General features: G+C 37.1%; 2 protein-coding genes across 2 annotated transcripts in view; both read right to left on the reverse strand.

Annotated features, from left to right (window-relative positions):
- LOC137239614 (trissin receptor-like) overlaps positions 1–2,303 on the reverse strand; it is a 79,476-nt gene extending 77,173 nt beyond the window's left edge. The window contains exon 1 of the mRNA XM_067765125.1: positions 2,175–2,303. Coding sequence (XP_067621226.1) covers positions 2,175–2,299 — 125 coding nt within the window. The 5' untranslated portion in view covers positions 2,300–2,303. The remainder of the gene's footprint in view (positions 1–2,174) is intronic.
- Positions 2,304–2,317: 14 nt separating this feature from the next.
- LOC137239613 (trissin receptor-like) overlaps positions 2,318–21,631 on the reverse strand; it is a 123,264-nt gene continuing 103,950 nt past the window's right edge. The window contains exons 5-6 of the mRNA XM_067765124.1: positions 19,191–19,712; positions 2,318–2,512 (exon numbers count right to left, since the gene is read on the reverse strand). Of these exons, the coding sequence (XP_067621225.1) occupies positions 2,318–2,512; positions 19,191–19,712 (717 nt within the window). The remainder of the gene's footprint in view (positions 2,513–19,190; positions 19,713–21,631) is intronic.

A 21,631-nucleotide genomic window follows, 5' to 3' on the forward strand; every position in this document is an offset into this window, starting at 1 on the left:
AAAATAAATAAATGTAAGGCGCGATAACCTCCGAAGAGAACTAAGGCCGAGCTTCTCTTCCAATTTGCGTCGTGCTCCTCTTGATTTTCCCTACAAATTGGCCGGAGGGGACCTACATGTTTTATGCCGACTCCGAACGGCATCTGCAAGGCAGATGAGTTTTCACTGAGAGCTTTTCATGGCAGAAATATACACGGAGCGCTTGCCAAACACTGCCGAGGGGCGACCCCGCTTAGAAAAATTTTCTTCTAATTGAAAAACCTTATTTCTAAAATTTTGATGTTGCTTTGCCCGGGAGTTGAACCCAGGGCATACGGTGTGATAGGCGGAGCACGCTACCATCACACCACGGTGGTGTGGTTTTAAGCCGCACATTTTTCGCAAGACTGCTTCACAGGCACAGATGGCAGTTATGCTTGACCCACATCAACTTTTTGTCTCAAATACTTACTTACTTACTAAATTAGCGCTTAACCTTTTAAACGGTTATGGCCGTCCAACAAGGCGCGCCAGTCGCTTCTTCTATCTACCAACCGGCGCCAATTGGCCACACCAAGGGAGTTTAAATCTTTTTCCACCTGGTGCTTCCAGCGGAGTGGGGGCCGCGCTCTACCTCTGCTTCTATAGGCGGGTTCCAATAGGCATATTATCTTTGGTGAGAGTTTGAGCCTTACCTAGTTTAATGTTGATGTCAATGGCTTGAAAGGAGGTGTTTTGTAGCGTCTGCTGAATATAACCATTTCAGTATTTGCAGTATTCGTTTTGAAGAAAGTTGCAAAAGAGCAGTTTTCTAGGAAGATTAAATCAATCTGCTGAAGTGGGTCTAGATTCTGAAGAGGTATATCCATTGCTGTTAGAGCGATGTCATCAGCGTGAGCAATAACATGAAATCCGTTTCTTGGCCTCCGAGTTTCCCTGTCTATATTGTCGCAAATTTTTTCCCAAGTCCTTCTGTACCTTCTTGACTATCTTCTTAAAGATTTTTACGGCATCTTTGTAAGCTTGCCCAGATCTGGTAAGCTTCGCTCTATTGAGGAATTTTCTGCTGAAAATTCTGAGCGTAGAAGTTCTTGAGCTCCACCATCGTGAACCATAAACGATACAACGTTAATTCGCTCATCAATTTTAATCAATTAATAAGTATTTGATAATGAGTCGCATTTTTTCATTATTTCGAAATTTTCGATATCGAATAACTAGGCGTGGATATTATGCGACATGGGTAAATATAAACTTTTACTACGCTGATAGTTTTTATATAAGGAATTCTTTATCTTTATTGTTTACATTATACCTTTTAAATCCACCCTTATCCGAATAACATTATAATACCCTTTGCACAAGAATAGCTGGGTACAAAAACCGTTCAATAAGTACTCCTCTAGCAAGCTAAAAGAATATTCCCGCAGTAGGCTTATATGTCATAGGAGGCAACTAAAACCCATAGACATAGGCTTAGTCAGATTTTTTCGATACTGATGATTTTGATATATGGAAGTCTAATTCCATCGCGATTCCTTTATACCTGTACAACCAACCGTTATGCAATCAAAGTTATAATACCATATGTACAAGTACAGCTGGGTATAAAATTCTTATACTTCGCTCTTCATCGTAAATGATACACTAATTGAAATTTGCAACCAAAATAAATAATTCCCTGAATCGCAAAAGCTTGGCTCACCTACAATATTTAGCTCAAATTAATTTCATATGCAGCAAGTATCTGCCTTTGAGTAATTTTCAGCTTAATTAAATAAAATGTTATAAGACACGACTTGCTGCTTATCAAATTCTTACACAAATTCAAATCTGCGAGGTCTCTAGTGCGCATTGCATATTTTGTCTGAATTAGCATTTTTATGTGCATCACTAATGAGAAGTGCAAATTTTGACAAGATAACAACAACAACCTCTAAAAAAATATTAAATTACATTTCACTTAGGAAATCAGTGCAGCGCATAAAATTTGCATGGCCATCATGAACATAAAATCTAAATCAAAAATCTTGCCAAATCTTCGCACAGTAATTGCGCACTCACACTCACGAGCACACAGTTTTACAGCCGCACTACTCGCACTGTCAAATATAAAACTGTTGGGATTTTAATACATTTTTTTATACTTTTGAAGTGTGAAATTCAATTTATGATTTTGCATAAACGCTACTCACCAATACTGCCACATTTTCCTTGCATGATAAGGTAAATTGCAAAGTGCAAAAGTTAATACGAAAATGATGAGCATGCGCACCACACCACGCCGCGCACGCAATACATTATTTGAAGAATGTGACATGTGGTTGACGCGCGCTCGTTAAAGTGGGTTGTGTGGATGCGGGTGCGGGTGCGAATGCGGCGACGAATGTTGATGATGTTGAATAAAGCTGTTTTTGTTGCTGCTATTTATGCTGCCACCACTGATGGCATTATTTGTGCCATTGTTGTTATTGTTGCTGTTGCTGCCGGTGCGGCATGCTGATACAATGGGTCGTTCAGAGTCCAGAGAGACCTGAAAGAGACGAAGGAAAAGGTAATTTATTGCGTATTTGATGAAATTTAAAGTTTAAAGAATAAGCGATATTAAAAAAACAAAACACAATTTTAAGCTATCACGCCTTTGGCTAACGACAGAGTGGAAGCGAGACGCGTTGCTATAGTAATAAAATTAAAGAAAAACAACTTTTTAAAAATAAACTTTTATTATCTCTACATACATATAATAAAATTGTAACAGGTTGATGTCAGTACATTTAAGATATTCAAGAAAAACTGAGAGGAGGGGTCGTTATTGGACCAACGGAACCCAAATCTACAATTTTTAGAATTTTTGTTTGTCTGTCTGTCTGTCTGACTGTCTGTACGATTGTCCGGGCATCACGTAAAACTACTGGTTAGAATTGCATGAAACTTCACTATTCTATCTCATGAAGTCTAACTTAAAACTTAGGAGAACCTTCATTTGGATATCTCACCCAGTTCCCGAGTTATTGCCCAAAATGTGGACCCAGGGTGACCAAAAATGTTGTTTTTTTTACCATTATGCCCACCACACACAAAAACTACTCCATTGAATTCAATGAAACCTTCACTATTATATTACTAGACGTCTATCCTAACTTAAGACATCTTTCATCAGGATATCTTATCCGGTTCCAAATGTGACCCAAAATTAGTTTTTCCAACATGGGTGTCAAATGAAAGGTAGAAATGAGTACTACATTGTGATGTGGGATCTATTTCAATATCTCAAATTATTTCGGAGATTTCACACAAAATGTGAAGAGGGGCAATCGTAAAATTAATTTATAAAATATGCCTATCAAACGCACGGTACTGGGACTGGGATTAGGACTAGGACTGGGACTAAGACTGAGACTGAGACTCGGAGTGGGACTGGGACTGAGACTCGGAATGGGACTGGAACAAAATACATACCACCCTCTGGGACTGGTAATAAGATATGAAGAAGAATGGGAAAAACTTGAGAGAGAAGAAAAGAGAGAAGGAGAAGGAGACTGAGAAAGAGGTAGAATGAGAGGAAGATGGAGATAGATGAAGCGAAAAATACGGAGGCAGGTGTGAATACAAAGATTAGGAAAAAGTAGAGGGGCGAGGGCAGAGTTAGACGGAATAAGCTTATTAATTATGTACAATATGGATTTTTTTTTGTCACAGACGAGGAAGCCTAATTAACGTTAAAGGTTACAATGAACTTATAAAGTGTTATATTTCTTTACAGTCAATTTATTTTTTACTTCTTAGTTAATTTTATTAACCAATAATAAAAGCTTATTTTAAAAAGTTTTTTTTCTAATTTTATTTTTTACTTTTTTGTTCGTTTTATTAACAAGTAATAAAAGCTTGTTCTTAGAAAAGTTTTTTCTTAAATTTAATTTAAATATCATTTTTTTTTAATTTTTAGTAGGGTAAAATATTGTTTAAATTAGTTATGTAATCTTTACTTAGTTATTTGTAACGTTACTCATCCTATCCATTTCTTTTAATGCATCAACATTACAAGGTTTCTTCGAAGTCAACTTTGAACAGTTAAGTTCTTCGATTCGAAGATCTAACTCGGCTTAAAATCTTGACCAGCAGCTAATAATTTGCAGCCCAGATCAGGGCCGCAGAGAGCCGATCCCGGTCCTGGTTTGCGTTCATGGGCCTAAAAAATAAACTCAATCCAGTAAAAAAAATAACATAACATACATAAATTTTTCAATTCACATTGCCAGATTTATTTCATATAAAATACGATTTACTGGAGCACTTACATAAATGAAATGTTAGATTTCATTGTTTGATTTAATTACATTAACTTTTTCTAAATATGTACATTTTAAGAGCTTGAATCAGCCAAGGAAACCCCTCTGTGCTTTTTGGTCTGCAAATATGAAAATTACCGATTCAAAACTAATGCTGCGAGCAAGGGACTCCAACGCCAATGTTCCAAAGCTTGTCAAGCGAATTTGGCTCAAAATAGAACGTAAAAAATTTTTCACGCTGGACAATAGACTAAAAGAACGCTCACCTTCAGCCACACTGACTGGAAGTGTGCAAAATATTCTTAATGCTATGCAGATGGTCGGAAATAATACTTCCATCTTCAAGTCATGAAATTTGTTCAGAAGTTGATATGGTAGCAGCGAATCACATCCCAAAATTTGCTAAGTGGATGGCTTTGAGATGAATGATTTCATCTATTAGATCCGTAGAAATATCGATACCATAAATCGTGCAGAATGCCGATGCCTTTTCTCTGAGCTCTTCTTCAGTCAGATCCTGATACTTCCACAAAAAACTAAATTTAATCGCAATGTCATTTACGGCTTCGAAACGTCTTGTCATGTTACCAATCAATCAGTCCAAAAGAAGGTAAAAAACTTGCTGTTTGAAATGAGTTTCGGAAACACACAAAGGTGATTCGCCAGGTAATTCATCGAACTGGCGCCTTCATATCTTCCTTCTTTTCTCTGCGAAGGTATTCACAACTCTTATACTCCCTGCCAGAATCTTACATTCTTAAAGTATGATCGACCATTGATCCCTGAACTTCTTCAACTCATCAATCAGGCTACGTATATTTTCTCTTTCCACGTCCAGTGTGGCATTTCTAGCTTGCAGTACCAGATTTCGATGGTTGATTACCAACAACACTTTGAGCCAAATGTAGGCTAAGAGGATACACTCAAATTTCTCCATATATGCTTCAATACCTTTCAAATACGTTACTGTGTCTGACCTCAGATTCAAAAGCTTGAATTCATCAATAGCTTTCAATATTTGGGGAATGTGAGTTGCGAAAGGTTTCACACTATCCACACGAGCAGACCATCGTGTTTGTGACATGCTTGAGGATTTCCCATCTCTGAGGGCTTGCGCTAAAGATATTATAAAATTTCTGCATAATACCGAAAATTGTGATGACTTCTGCACAACATTCAGCAGCTTGCACTCCACATAAATTTAAACTATGACAAGCACAAGGTGCAAATATTGCCAGGGAGTTATTTCTCAGGATATGACTCTGCGCTCCTTTGTAATGACCGCTCATATTACTGCCATTATCATACCCTTCCCCACGGCAGTCATCCAGTGGAATATTGTGCTTTTTTAGAGTGCTGCGAATCAGCTCAGCGATAGCTTCTCCTGTTTTTGCGTTACAATCGACAGATTCTAAGAAGCGTTCTTGGACTTTCCATTTTCCGGAGTCCTGTCTAATAAAACATAACACAATATAAAAACAGTCTGCTCAATATGCGCCGAATCAGGGGTTGCATCCACTATTACTGTGTAATACTTGACGGAATTTCTCTCGCTTTCTATCTTTCTAATTACTTGACTTGCACAGATTTCTATGAACTCATTTTGTATTCCATCAGAAAAATAATGTGCTTGGAAACGATTCTTTTTCGTTTGAGATTCCCTCACCTTCTCTAAATGTTCATAAAATAGGGGGTCATAATTGCTGATCAGTTCCAAAATACAAAGAAAGTTTCCATTTTTTGGACTTCCAACCAATGAAATGCCAACCTTTTTCTCCAAGAAATAAAACAACATCAAGAATTCTGCGAAGTATCTCTCTCCAGCGAGCTGCTTCGTTTTTAAGGGTTTCCGCTAAGAGAAAATCCACTGAACTCGCATTTCGAATTCTCATTTCATATTGGCGTCACTCTATATAGCAAGCTTTATGATTTTGACTATTTTCGTATTCAGTAATTCTGTCGTGTAACCTCCTCCAACCTTTTTCTTTAGAACAACCTGAAGACTTTGTCAAATCTGTTCGGCTATTTTCGGAAATTTTGCTGATAAGCCGGCATGGAAAACAAAAAAGCGCTTCTTTTGTTGCACTCCAAACGAGCCAATCACGTTTTACTTTTTCTCCGTTTTTTTAGAGTAGTATGGAGTATGACTTCAAAGAAATGGCGACCACTTAAGTCGTTCGGAAGTCGAAATAAAATGTGATTTTAAGTTAGTTTAAGCATTTTTGACAGATAGCGCTTATAAAATTGTGTCAAAAACGTTTATCTAACTTAAAATCACATTTTATTTCGATTATGACTATGACCCATAGTATTTGATCGGATGCTTATGATTTTAGTTAAGTGATTTTCAATTTTAAAACAATTTTTTGTAGCAACAAAATATGTATGTATCTATGAAATCCTAGTTAGAGTACTGTCAAACTGCCCAAAAACCTTCCGGGACCCAGGGCAATTGTCCTGGCTGCCCCCCCCTCTCCGCGGCCCTGGCCTAGATAAATAACAGCATGATCCACAGTAGTTCCCTGCATTTTGTGCATAGTTGAAGCCCACGACAAGACAATCGTGAGCATTCTTCTTTCAGCTGTGCCGTGATTAAATTTAGAAGGAAATTGAACTGATTTAGGCTGTATTATGTCAACGCCATTGTTACCAAAGTATACTTTGTCATGTAGTATCGTTATGGTATAGTTCATCACGTCTGTAATATGGCCATATAAGTTCAGTAATGTGACCTATTGCTCCGTTTACAAGTCCCTTAGCAACGCCAACGTTAGATCTCAACACTTTAGCACCAACAAATATTTCTAGTTCTTTTGGAAGACCTCCTGTTTTGTTCATGTCTGAGTGTATTATATTATTAACATCAATCTGATCATTGTTTTTTGTTCCATCAATTAATTGATCTTGCTAATAATCAGTTATCAACTTCACTTCGGATATCAGCATCTTCGGTTGTCAGATCTTTCCCGTTCAACGCTAACGCGGTGTCAGTATGAAAAAGACTCTCAACCAAATTACTGATACGAATCGCTACGTTTAAATAACCCTGTCTGAGTATGAGTACACGATTTTTTATATCATGATGCGAATATATTAATCGAAATAAATTGTGACTAAGTTAGTTGAAGCATTTTTGACAGAGAGCACATATAAAATTGTGTCAAACAGTGCAAACTAACTTAAAATCATATTTTATTGTGCCTTTGCCTATGTCGCGTTCAGTTTACAACTATTCATTGCAGATCTCTGCTCTGTGAGTTAAATCTGTAAAACAAAATCAAGTGCGTAGAAAAGTATGCAACATTGAGCGATAACAGCCTAACTTCTACGTTCGTTGTATACACAAAAAAAACCAAGTTACCTCGTTCTTGGGCCGCTGTAGGTTATTCACCATCCCTCTAAACGAAGGATTTAATCTTTTATTCCCTTGTCAACACAAATCTTTAGCGATAACTCTGTTATCGATTAATATATCGAATTATCGCAAAGCAATATTGCATTGTCATCGGAGTTATACATGTGTGCAAAATTTCAGCTCAATCGGACACCGGGAAGTGTATCAAATGTAACTTGCAAGATTTGATTACAAACAACAGCCAAGTGAAAGTAAGTAAAAGTTTATAAATAGATAGAAAGCTATGAACATTATTGTCAGAGTGCTAGAAACGTTCCATGCTTGAAAGATATATGTAAATAAAAATTGCTTCTCGCCTAGCATAGCTTATAGCTATCACTCTGTCGTCGGCCTTAAAAAAAATTATAGAAATATTTGATTGATTTTAGAACTCTAAAATAACCATATGAAAAAAATTAACAATATTGCATGAAAGCCTTAAAGAATTATAAGATGAGTAGAAACTTTCGTACCGCACTCTTACAAACACCAGCAGATTCAGACTATTTGGAACTCACAACAGTATCGTATTCGTAGGAGTTCTTGTGAATTGGCTTTCCTGTAGCGTATGCAGTACTAATGTTGCATGCTTTTAGGCGCATTTTACACGATTTGCTTTGTTGTCAAAGCTAGTTCCGAAATAATTTAATTTAACCTTTTTGCTTGCTGGCTCGAGGTCATATAAATAAAAACACGGTGTTTATATTTTGTGCCAATATATTTCGATTACACATCGGTAATCGTCTTCAAGGGCGAACTAACAACAAACATAAAAACATATAATGTAACAAACAATAATTTTATATTTTAATCAAAACACTTGATACCTACATTATTTCGCATTCGTGCTGTATAACGAGGAGTATTAAACTGTTTCTTTTTTGTTAACAAGTGTCTGTATGCTTGCGCTGTGTTATCAATGTCTGTCTGTAGTTCATACATATGTCCGTCGGTGTATTCACTATATGTAACATTTCCAATGTATATCTATTTTTCCATTGTTTCTCTTTTTGGATAACTGAAGCGTCGTCGAAGTTCGGAGCATGCGCCTCCCTTGCACAGTGCGCCATGATTGCTGTTTTGTGGTTATTTGTATGATTACAACTTTTAAAATCAGTTTTGTGTTGTGCGAGACGTGTTTTCAATTTTGATTTCGTAGTACCCACATATATATTGTTACATAATCCTTTGTCATTACCTCTGCAAGGTATTTTGTATATAACGTCACTTTTTTCTGCTTCTGGTATTAGCGATTTAGTACGATTGAAAATCCATTTTAATGTATTGATTGGCTTGTGGGCTATTTTTATTTCCTCACTATTATAGCAATCAGATTTTGCAAGGCGCTCTGATAGTTTAGGTACATAAACTACAGATTTAAATATTTTCGCTTTCTCTGATCTAGTTTTCACATTTTTTGAAAGAGCTCTTCTTATTAAAGTTTTAATAATGTAATCCGGAAAATCATTATCTTTTATTAATACTGTTATTTCTTTCTTAACCTTATTGTGGTAAGTGTCGTCCGATATATTCAACATTCGTTTTATACAGCCCATTGCTGTATTAATTATCATTGTCTTAGGATGTTTCGAATGAAAATTAATGAGGCGTCCTGATAATGTTGATTTCTTATACCACACTAACTTGATTTGATTGCCTTGTTTTATTATAATTGAGTCGAGATAGGGTAACTTTCCGTCGTCTTCGAGTTCCGTAGTGAATTTAATATGTCTATCAAAAGAATTTAATACGTCCAGTGTGTTTTGTACCTCATTTTCATAGACTATTGCGAATATGTCATCAACGTATTTTGTGAGTAATCTCGGTTTAATTTTTGATATTTCCACGCTGTTATCCAGCAACTTTTCCATTAAAATGTCTGCAATAACTGGTGACGTTGGTGATCCCATTGGTAATCCTCTCAGTTGTGTATAAATAATGTCGTTGAATTTAAAATATATGTTCTCTTCAATGCAGAATTTTTAAAATTTCCATGAAGATTTTCTTAGGTATTTTAGTGAATTTTTCTATTATGGTCCATTTTTCTCGTATAATGTCTTTTGGAAGCCCGTAGAGCGGACGGTGAAGAGCTAATACAAACACACAAAAGCAAAGAACAACAAGAGGAGTCGCGCACAAAATTTTCTCTGCTGATAAAAGAACATACAAAAACAAACAAACCCTGTGCAATAGATCGTGCAATAGTGGACACAGTGGAACGAACACGTAAATTTCTTAACCAAAATCACAATATTCGAATTCTAACTTCTGACAAAGGTAATAAAACTGTAGCAATGGAAATAGATGACTACAATAAGAATATGAATGAAATTCTAAATGATTTGATAATGTATAGAGTACAAAGACAAGATCCCACATCCAGATTACAAACTAAAAATAACGGTCTAGTAGATAAACCTTTTAAAATGGGTATTATTTCCACCGTGGTGTGATGGTAGCGTGCTCCGCCTATCACACCGTATGCCCTGGGTTCAACTCCCGGGCAAAGCAACATCAAAATTTTAGAAATAAGATTTTTCAATTAGAAGAAAATTTTTCTAAACGGGGTCGCCCCACGGCAGTGTCTGGCAAGCGCTCCGATTGTATTTCTGCCATGAAAGCTCTCAGTGAAAACTCATCTGCCTTGCAGATGCCGTTAGGGGTCGGCATCAAAAAACATGTAGGTCCCGTCCGGCCAATTTGTAGGGAAAAATCAAGAGGAGCACGACGCAAATTGGAAGAGAAGCTCGGCCTTAGATCTCTTCGGAGGTTATCGCGCCTTACATTTATTTTTTTATTATTTCCAAGTCGGAAAGAAATAATATGATCACTACAACGGCACTATCTCCCAGGATCTACGGGCTTCTAAAAGTTCACAAGGAAGGTACTCCACTTAGACCCATATGCTCTGTTTCCTCATCACCGTCCTACGGCCTTTGTAAATATATTGCAAACATTTTGAAAAACTTGACAACGAATTCAAATTATAACATTAAAAATACGACTTCAAAGATAAAATTTATAATACGTATATTTATGACGATGAAAGAATGATTTCTTTCGATGTTGTATCACTGTTTCCTAGTGTTCCAACACAACTTGCACTTGACATTATACGAGAAAAATGGACCATAATAGAAAAATTCACTAAAATACCTAAGAAAATATTCATGGAAATTTTAAAGTTCTGCATTGAATAGAACAGATATTTTAAATTCAACGACATTATTTATACACAACTGAGAGGATTACCAATGGGATCACCAACGTCACCAGTTATTACAGACATTTTAATGAAAAAGTTGCTGGATAACAGCGTGGTAAAATTAACAATTCAACCGAGATTACTCACAATCTACAATGATTTATAAGGATCACCTCTCAAGCTGCATACATTCATATGTGCATGTTCATTTCTAAAAGACCTGACTGTTAACTAATTACTCAAGTGTGCTCTCACTTCATTTGAACAGTTTAAGATAGAATCCTTAAGGCGAAACGATGCAATTTTGTTAGAATTATTTAGAAGAGCAACACTGAAAGAAATGGTGCTAGTAAAATCAACAAATCGGTTCTGTTGTTCTTGACTTAACGGAGATTCAGTGAAGCTGATCGAATATTGGTTAATTCGACCGAGTTCTTTGTCAAGCGAACAAATTATTTTAGTCATTTGTCGCTCTTAAGTTAACAAAATTCTGTAAAATTGACAGATTCCTAATCAATCTAACTGATTTTTTTGTTAACACTCACTGGTCATTTTAACAGCGATCAACAGTCAATACAAGAGCAAATATCAAAGAGAATTATACGCTCATTGCGCTCTCTACTTTGTACTTATGTATGCTGTGTACTATATGTATGCACATATTTACGTATGTATATGGCGGCCGCTATGGTGTGATGGTAGCGTGCTCCGTCTACAACACCGAAGACCCTGGGTTCACACCCCGGGCAAAACAAAATACAAATTTTAGAAATAAGATTTTTCAATTTGATGAAAATTTTCCTAAGCCCCTCGGCACTGTTCGGCAAGCACTCGGAGTGTATTTCTGCCATGAAAAGATCTCAGTGAAAACTCATCTGCCTTGCAAATGCCGCAACGTTGGTACTGTCGTACAAAACTGTCGCAACAACTTTTTTTTTTCATTTGACTACTAAAACGGTCAATTACGAATCATCGATTTGTGCGCAGTTGATTCAACATCTTGTTGCGAAGGATAAAAATTGACAGAAATTTCGATTGAATTGACCCGTATTTCGGTTGATTTTACCAGTATTTTTCTTTCAGTGTACACATGTGTACTCTGGATGCACTCAAAAAATGATGTGTGTGTGAGAATGTACCAATATGTCTCTATGCGAAGTATGAAGGTAATAAAACGACTACCAATGCCGGGAATGGACAGAGTTACATTTTACAGAATTCATGATGTATTTGAACTTAAACTTGTCAACTTAATGATTTTGAAAATTTTTACCTCTTCAATTCATTTGGAAAACATTTCGAATTCAATTTTAAAAGTCCCTAAAAGTAGGAAAATCATAGTTGTGTAACTAAATAAATGTGCATACTTTTAGGCGCACTTTATTTCTTTTCCAGCTTGCCAATATTATTTATCTTGGGATCATTAGGGACATGGCGCAAAAGCGTACATTATACTAGCTACAAAAAAAACTCTACCTTCCACAATCAATATGACTCAACATGGTAGTCCTAGACTAAAATATAAAAACCTACAGAAGGTTTTGTATTCGCAAATAAAATTTTATATTTTTTACAATTTTCGATTTAGAATGATTTCAAGATACGGGAAACTCTACATTTTAGAGAATATTAAGCTTTTGGGCCCATTAAGGCCAGGGTTTTTAGTATAAGTTTAAACCCTTGTTCACAAGACTTTAATCTTGGCTTTTGGCCGCTTACATTAAGTTGAGCAGCAAACTATTATCTTAATCGACCAAAATAGCAGAGTTAAAGTCTAGTCAACTTAAAGTTTAAACTCACTCTGAAAACTTTTTCTTAAAACAGCAGTTTTAACTGGTTTTAAATGTTTACCAAATGTCCCATTATAAGGCAATCAGGGAGTTAAATACTTACTAAACAGTTAGAAATTTAATACGATATTGTGACAAAACCGCAAAGAGACAAAAACAATAAATTAACAGAATTAGGTATTAAATAGTATTTCAAGAGAGCGGCCTTAGTTCTATAGGTGGACACCTTTTCGAGATATCGCCATAAAGGTGGAGCAGGTGTGACTCTATAATGTGTTTGTACGATATGGGTTTCAAATGAAAGGTGTTAATGAGTATTTTAAAAGGGAATGACCCTTAGTTGTTTATGTAAAGGCGTTTTCGAGATATCGACCAAAATGTGGACCAGTGTGACCCAGAACATCATCTGTCGGGTACCGCTAATATATTTATATTGTAACGAATTTACTTACTCTTATTTGCAAGCTTCTGCTAAATTCGTACCACTAAACTGTTGAATAAATAACTCCAATATTGAATAATGGAAAAACGGCCTTTATCAAAGTACTTCACAATAAATAACTCTACTGCTATTGCTCGCCAGATAGCGTCTTAGTCAAAATTGCTTGTAGCGCCTCTACCTTTGGTGCTTTTATACTCTGTGATTTCTTCGTTGCATCTTCTAGGCGCTCCAGAATTTATTTAGTTACTGTCGTATAATTATAACTACAGATGCACGTGTATAGCTTCTCATATGCGCGTATTTGTGAGCGACACTTTCACAATTACAATTGCGTACTTTCGGGAGCATCTCAGATAAGATATCTGCGTGTGTTTGTGCATCTCTTCTCCGCTGCGTGTGCGTACATATGTGTAGACATAATGATTGATTCGTTTATGTAGATACATAATGATTGATTTATGGATGTGCATACAAGGCGCTGCTTAGGATCGGCTTAGAGATGGCAGTACCCCTTAGTGTTGCTGATGTTCGTAAAAATATACATTTGTGATACCACGGACAGTATTTCTGCCATGATTCCAAGGGCTTTTGATTTCGCCCTGCAGAACTTTTTCATTTTCTTCTTCTTATTATTGGTAGGTGTCATAGCCATTTTACAAAGTTTTTTCTAGAGTTATAATTTTGTGTCAAAAAACCAATCCAATCACCATGTTTCATCCTTTTTTTCGTATTTGGTATAGAATTATGGCATTTTTTTAATTTTTCGGAATTTTCGATATCGAAAAAGTGGGCGTGGTCATAATCGGATTTCAGCCAATTTTAATACCGAGATAAAGTGAGTTCAGATAAGAAGGTGAACTAAGTTTAGTAAAGATATATAAATTTTTGCTCAAGTTATCATGTTAACGGCCGAGCGGAAGGACAGACGGCCGACTGTGCATAAAAACTGGGCGTGGCTTCAACAGATTTCGCCCATTTTCACAAAAAACAGTTACCGCCACAGAAGATATGCTCTTACCAAATTTCACAAGGATTAGTAAATTTTTGTTCGACTTATGGCATTAAAAGTATTCTAGAAAAATTTAATTAAAAAGGGCGGAGCCACGCCCATTTTGAAAATGTCTTATTTTCGTACTTTTGAACCATATCGTTACTGGAGTTGATTGTTGACGTAATTTACTTATATACTGTAAAGATTTAAATTTTTTGTTAAAATTTGACTTTGAACATTTTTTTTTTAAGTGGGCGTGTCCTTCATCCGATTTTGCTAATTTAGCACACATGTAGTAATAAGGGTAACGCTCCTGCCGAATTTCATCAAGATATATTCAACAACTGCCAAATTACAGCTTGCAAAACTTTTAAATTGCTTTCTTTTAAAAGTAGGCGGTGCCACGCCGATTGTACCAATTTTACTAATTTTTTATACTGCTTAATAAGGTCAACCCACCTATCAAGTTTCATCGCTTTATCCGTCTTTGGTAATGAATTATCGCACTTTTTCTCAAGTTATCGTGTTTACTGACAGACGGACGGACGGACATGGCTAAATGAATTTCTTTTTTCGCCCAGATCATTTTGATATATAGAAGTCTATATCTATCTCTATTAGTTTATGCCGCTAAGGGGTACCGTTATACGGTCAAAATTAATATACTCTGTGAGCTCTGCTCAGCTGAGTATAACGAGGCGATAATGATACGAGACCGAAACGATAACGGAATGATATGGAAATTATAACGAAACGAAACCGAAAGGTTAATGAAGCGATAACGAAACAGAAAGATAACGAAACAATAAAATATGGTAATGAAATTTCAACAAAACGATTATGAAACGATAACAAAACCATCACGTGTCGATTATGACACGATAAGGATTATGATTACGATAACGAGGATATAAAGGAACGGTATTTAAATGTAATTACAAATTTAAGAACGACGATGATACGAAAACGAAATGATAGCGAACCGATAATGAAACAATAACCAAATGAAGAAGAAGCGGTAACAAAATTATCATGCAACCAAGAACACGGTTAGCGGCCACCGTGGTGTGATGGTAGCGAGCTCCGCCTATCACACCGTATGCCCTGGGTTCAACTCCCGGGCAAAGCAACATCAAAATTTTAGAAATAAGATTTTTCAATTAGAAGAAAATTTTTCTAAGCGGGGTCGCCCCTCGGCAGTGTCTGGCAAGCGCTCCGATTGTATTTCTGCCATGAAAAGCTCTCAGTGAAAACTCATCTGCCTTGCAGATGCCGTTCGGAGTCGGCATAAAACATGTAGGTCCCGTCCGGCCAATTTGTAGGGAAAAATCAAGAGGAGCACGACGCAAATTGGAAGAGAAGCTCGGCCTTAGATCTCTTCGGAGGTTATCGCGCCTTACATTTATTTTTTATTTTTAAGAACACGGTCAAAACAATCAGAGAACGTTTACAAAGGTATTTGTATTTCCTATTTGAAAATGTATGGCTAGGTTTTTTCCACCACAACAGACACACCTATTGAATAAAAGATGTAATAATTTTAAAATTAAAGTCATCCGCGACATGCAGGTTAGCCATACGCAAATCCAAAAAATATTAAAAAACTATCACGCAAAATAATATCGAACTCAAACTAAATTTCCTTTTACAATTTTACTCTTCAACAACAACAATCATTAATAGGTTTGTACTCAACGGAAGGCAAAGCATAAGTTTTCCAAATTTCAGTTTTGGCTCATAGAAATGATTAAGCAAAAGGGAAAAGGAAACTTTGATGCAATTGAAATTTGAATTCGCCTTCCATTTTTTCTTTTTCGACGAACGTTTTCATTCTAAGCTAATCTTTGCTGTTCAAATACAACCACCAACTAACCAGCCACACAAACTTGCAAAAAATGCATTGATAGCCAAGAGCGTTGAAATCATGTAGGAAGAAGCGAAAAAAGTAGGTGAATAAAAAGCAACAAGGGGGGAAAATGGAGATAAAAGGAGATGGTTTACATTTAGTGTGTTTGTAATGGTGTATGAGTTTTAATATTTATATATGCCTTTCAGTTTCTGTCGATATCGACTTGTTTATTGTTGACTATCCAGTAAATGAGGTGACAACCGAATTTCCATTAGGCGTGACTGTTATTGAATAAAATTGTTGTAAAATTTGTGCTAAAGGAAAACTTACATATCTTCTGTAAGAACACTCCATATATATATCTTAGCGCTTATAACTCAAGGGAAATACACAAATGTCCAACTGCGAAAGTATTCTACTCCAAAGCTATCAAAACGCGGAAAATCTGTAATCCTTGTGGAACGCTTTTCGCTTTAGGAATTTTTTTCTCAAAACAATAAAGTTTAAACACAAAAAAAACCTGTCTTATATAGGCTGTGTGGAGCTAGCACCCAAAACAAAAAAACTTCAAGTTCAAAACCTCTCAAAATCAAAAAAAAAAAATATTAATTATATATGGGTGGGTCGATTTGTATGGACGAAAGTTAACCGATATCGCGCCATCTCTTTTTCGATAGGATTTGGGCTCAGAAAAAAGAGTTTCAGTACGCATACCAAAGAAAATAATTTTCGAGCCTGCGAAATTTAATTTTTTTACCTTTTTTCGACTTTGATTTTTAAGGTTTTTTTCATGACCTACTAAAAAATTTTCAACCCGACCCAAAAACGTCCGCTAAAAACGTTGTCGATAACAGTTTTTTGAAAAAAAAATATTTTACATGAAATTTTTACAATCAAATTAATATTTTTTTAGTAGGTTATGAAAAAAACCTTAAAAATCAAAGTCGAAAAAAAGTCAAAAAAATTAAATTTCGCAGGCTTGAAAAATTTTGTTTGGGTACACGTAGTGGAACTTGTTTTCCTGAGCCCAAATCCTATCGAAAAATCGATGGCGCGACATCGGTTAATAAAACGACCCAGTCTAATATATATACATAAAAATCGATTGTTTTACACAATGGCTTGTGGCCCAAGGTTAGCCCACTTACAAGTTCATAACCTCCATAAATCAAAAAAAAAAAAAAAATAAAAAAAAACCAAGTGCAAAAGGGTTGCTTTTACCGCGTGGTTCGTTTGACCAAGGTTAGCATAGGATAGCCCACCCTTTTTTCGAAAACAAAAAAATTGAAAGTTGCTTGAACCTGGCATCCCGAAAATAAAGGCTATGTATGTAGCCCACCCTTTTGTCGCTAGCCCACCCTGCAAAAAAAATGATACAAAAAATGTTCAAGTTAAAAACCTGCCAAAATTAAAAAGAGCAAAATCATTGTGGTTCGTTTGGCCAAGGTTAGCGGAAAGAAGCCGACCCTTGAAAAAATTGTTGAAGCTGGCATATCGTAGTATAATTTTTTCAATAAAAAGTATTAAATTCGTTTGCCCTCGTCCGAACGGTTATCTGTAAATGGAAATAACCTACATTAAATGAAACATAAGTGGAAATTTTTAACAAAAAGAAGTTTACATTATTTTATCTGTTAAAGAAAGAGTCATTTTAGCTTTGTTTCCTGTAAGGGCTTTATTCAAACGCTGTCTTAGATAGGGCGTTTTGAAACGATAGGCGAGAAAGGATGATATTCCATTCAGCAGTCGCTATATGAGTGAGGTGCAGTGGGAGTTGGAGTGAGAGTAGGAGTTGAAGTGAGTGTTGGAGTTGAAATGGGAGTGGAGGTGGCAGTTGGAGTGAGACTGGGAGTGAGGGTTGGAGTGAGTGTTGAAGTGGCAGGCGGAGTGAAAGCTGGAATGGGAGTGAAAGCGTGGGTTGGAGTGGGAGTAAAAGGTGTGCGAGAGTGTGAGTGGAAGTGAGAGTGCAGGTGAAAGTGGGAGTGGAGGTGGGAGTGAGAGCAACAGTTGGAGTTTGGTTTCGATATAATTTTGCTGTTGCTATCGTTTATTTATTCTTTTGCAATCTTTACATTAGTCTCTCGTGATTTTAGCCAATACCCTCGATCAGAAAATCGAACCACATTAAATCGGCCTTGAATCATATAGCTAAGCTTGTCCTCTGAAACACTGCTAATTGGTTCACTCCTAAAATATTTCAAATTACTAAAAAATAGACAGTATGTATATCTGTAAACTCTATCAATTTCAATTAATGCTATAGAATTGTTTGCTTAGTTATTTAAATCCTAAAATTAACTGTCATTAACTAAAAAGTTTCAGTTGATTTGTGCTCTTCGCCTGGTTTTTCCTCTTCTATTAAGTTAGCCATTACAGAAATTTCCTTCATCCATTTGTGCTTAATTGGCCAAACATTTCCGCTTTGGGTCAAACTTCAGACTAGCATTTGGCACTTTGATGCAGTCAGTTATTGGATAGTTGAAACTAACTTTTATAGAAGTTTTGGTTAGTTACTCTTGATTTTCTTGATGCCTTTTTAAAGTTCTTGCTTAACATTTATTTGCCGAAGGTTTGTGGATTTTAAGACGGCTAGCTACATATATACAAATAAATAAGTACGAATATCTGCCCACGTCTTGTCAGTTAAACTTTCGAAGATATAAGAAAGTTTGCACTTAATGATTTTCTAAGAAAATTTTTGTAAATCAAGCCAGAAATAAACTAACTACTTTAGTGGTGTGAATTGGTGGTCTGAGAAAATTTCGAAATGTTCATACTTACATACATATCTAGTAGCAACAAAGGCTGTCGGGGATGGGTAATATAGATATATTCAAAAGTTTTTAAAACCCGTTTTAGTAAACCGATGATTTTTAAATAATCAATATTTGACTGAATCTATTTTAGCGACACTTTATTACAACAAGCTGACGCGAAACGACGGAAGCTGACACGTAACGACGTGAGCTAACTCTTCACAGGAATGCTGCATCTATACTCTGGATAACAAAACTGAACGAAGATTGGCTACAAAGCCAATGTGCTAAATGGAGGACATTTTAAAGTCATCTTCCATAACTATATATATAATGAAGGAAAATTTAATGTATTAACTTCAAACCACATAATAGCTATAACAACGGGGCACACATCATAGTTATTTCACATACACCAGCCATTCAACACAAGCGCACGTGTGCCTGTTACACACACACTCATTAAACTACAAACATATTTAATTAAAAACTCACCTGACTTTCGGTGATGCTCACAGCACGTTTCTCATATTTTATACTCTGTTTGCTTGATAATAAACTGCTGCCGCTCGTTAAATTACTGCCACTACCACAAACACCAACAACAACACCACTACTACTACCAATACCACTCATGGTGTTGTTCAACCCAACCCCACCTACTACAGGTGCATTCGTTAAAGTTTGTTGTAAATGATTATGCTGATGCATATGATTGATGTTATGTGTTGTTGTTGCTGTAGCGGCTGTTGTCAACTGTGTCATCTGTGTTGGTTGATGATTATTTGTACAATGATTATGTGCATGCAAATGAGCATGATGATGATGATGATGATACATGCTATTATGTAAGCTGAAGCATTCATCTTGTGGTTTCTCTTGTTGTTGTTGGTGTGGCGAATGCTGTGAATGTTGCTGCTGCTGGTGCTGATGCTCTTGATTATGTTGTGCGACTAAATGATGCGTTAAACCATGTGAACTACGCCATAAAGCGATGCCAATTTTTGTATAAAGCACCTGTAAAGTAGATTTTAAGGCAAATTTAATGTGAGATCAGCAGATTCATTTGAGGGATTAAGGTTAGTGTTAATGTTTGTATATGTATGTACTGTGCTAGTTGATAGCTTGATGCTTAAATAAAGTAATTTAATTATACCACCGCTGCAACTGTAACAATGCTTAAGGCATCAAGGCCGCTTGAGTGCTGGCCTTACGGTCATAGCAGTATATCGCCATCTAATAAAGCGCGAACGGAGAAGAGTATCTTGGGACCACAACAGAGCCGGAGGGTTGTCAAAAGTATGCTGAATTGGCGATACGCACTATGCGCATATATACCTACTAGCCTTTACCCGCGGCTCCGTCCGCAAGGAGAAATTTAAATATATGGGCTATTCGCGTTAGCCTGCTTATTATCTGTTTAAAATTTTGTTTTCCGTCTAATGCATTTTATTTTTGTAATTGAGTAAAAAAAAGAACTAAATGAGCTGATAACCTGATAGGATCCCAAATGATCCCGAAATTATCCAGAAAAAGCTACGAAATGACCCCCACGCTATCGCGGACGGATTCCGAAAACCATCCAGAAATGCCCCGAAAGGGTCTCCAAAAGTTCCCCGAATAATCCCAAGAAAACCCGAAATGACAGCGACACGATTCTAGACGTATCCAGAGAACCACACAGAAATGATCCCTGAAGGTGCTCCAAAATGATCCCGAAAAGGTTCCGAAATGACCCTGACGGGCTCCCGGGCGGATCTCAAAAACCATCCAGAAAATATACAGGAAGGGTCCCTAAATTATCCCGACATACTCCAGAAAAAGTTCCGAAATGGCTCCGAGGGGATCCACGACGGATCGCGAAAACCATACAGAAATGATTCCGGAAGGATCCCAGAATGATCGCGAAATAGTCCGGAAATGACCCAGATGGGATCCCGGACAGATCCAGAAATGATCCAGGAAGGGTGCAAAAACTATCCCGGAAAAGTAACAAAAAATCCCGAAATGGCTCCTACGGCATCCCTGACGGACCCAGAAATGATCTCGGAAGGGTCCCCAAATGATCCCAAAATGGTCCCGAAATGACCCTGATGATCCGGCAAACCATCAAGAAATTATGCCGAAAGGGTCCCAAAATGATCCCGAAATAATACAGAAAAAGTCACGAAACGACCCCTAGAGGATCCCCAAATGATCCCGTATTAGCCCCGAAAAGGTCCCGAAATAACCCCGACGGGATCCCGGACAAATCCCGAAAACCATCCAGAAATGATGCCGGAAGGGATCCCAAATGATTCCGAAAAAGTCCCGCAGTGATTCCGATGGGATCCCGAACGGATACCGAAAATCATCCAGAAGTGATGCCGGAAAGGTCCTCAAATGATCACCTAATAGTCCCGAAATGACCCTTAAGGGGTCATGGACGGATCCCATAAACCATCCAGAAATGATCCCGATATAGCCCCAAGAAGTCCCGAAATGACCCTGACGGGATCTCGAACGCTTCCCTAAATGACCTTGACGGGATCCCGGACAGATCCCGAAATCCATCCAGAAATGATCTTGGGAGGGACCCCAAAAGATCCCGAAAAAGTCCCGCAATGATTCCGACGGGATCCTGATCGGATACCGAAAACCATCCAGAAATGGTGCCGAAAGGGTTCCCAAATGATCCCGTATTAGTCGCGAAAAAGTCCCGAAATGGCCCCGGCGGCATCCCGGACGGATCCCGAAAACCATCCAGAAATGATGCCGGAAGAGCCCCAAATGATCTCGAAAAGGTCCCCAAATGACCCCGACGAGATCCCGGACGGATGCCGAAAACCATCCAGAAATGATACCGGTAGGTACCCCAAATGATCCCGAAATAGTCCCGAAATGACCCCGTCCGGATCCCGGACGGATCCCGAAAACTATTCAGATATGATGTCGAA

This window comes from Eurosta solidaginis, chromosome 2 (genome assembly GCF_040869045.1).
Source record: "Eurosta solidaginis isolate ZX-2024a chromosome 2, ASM4086904v1, whole genome shotgun sequence".
Lineage (NCBI taxonomy): Eukaryota > Metazoa > Arthropoda > Insecta > Diptera > Tephritidae > Eurosta > Eurosta solidaginis.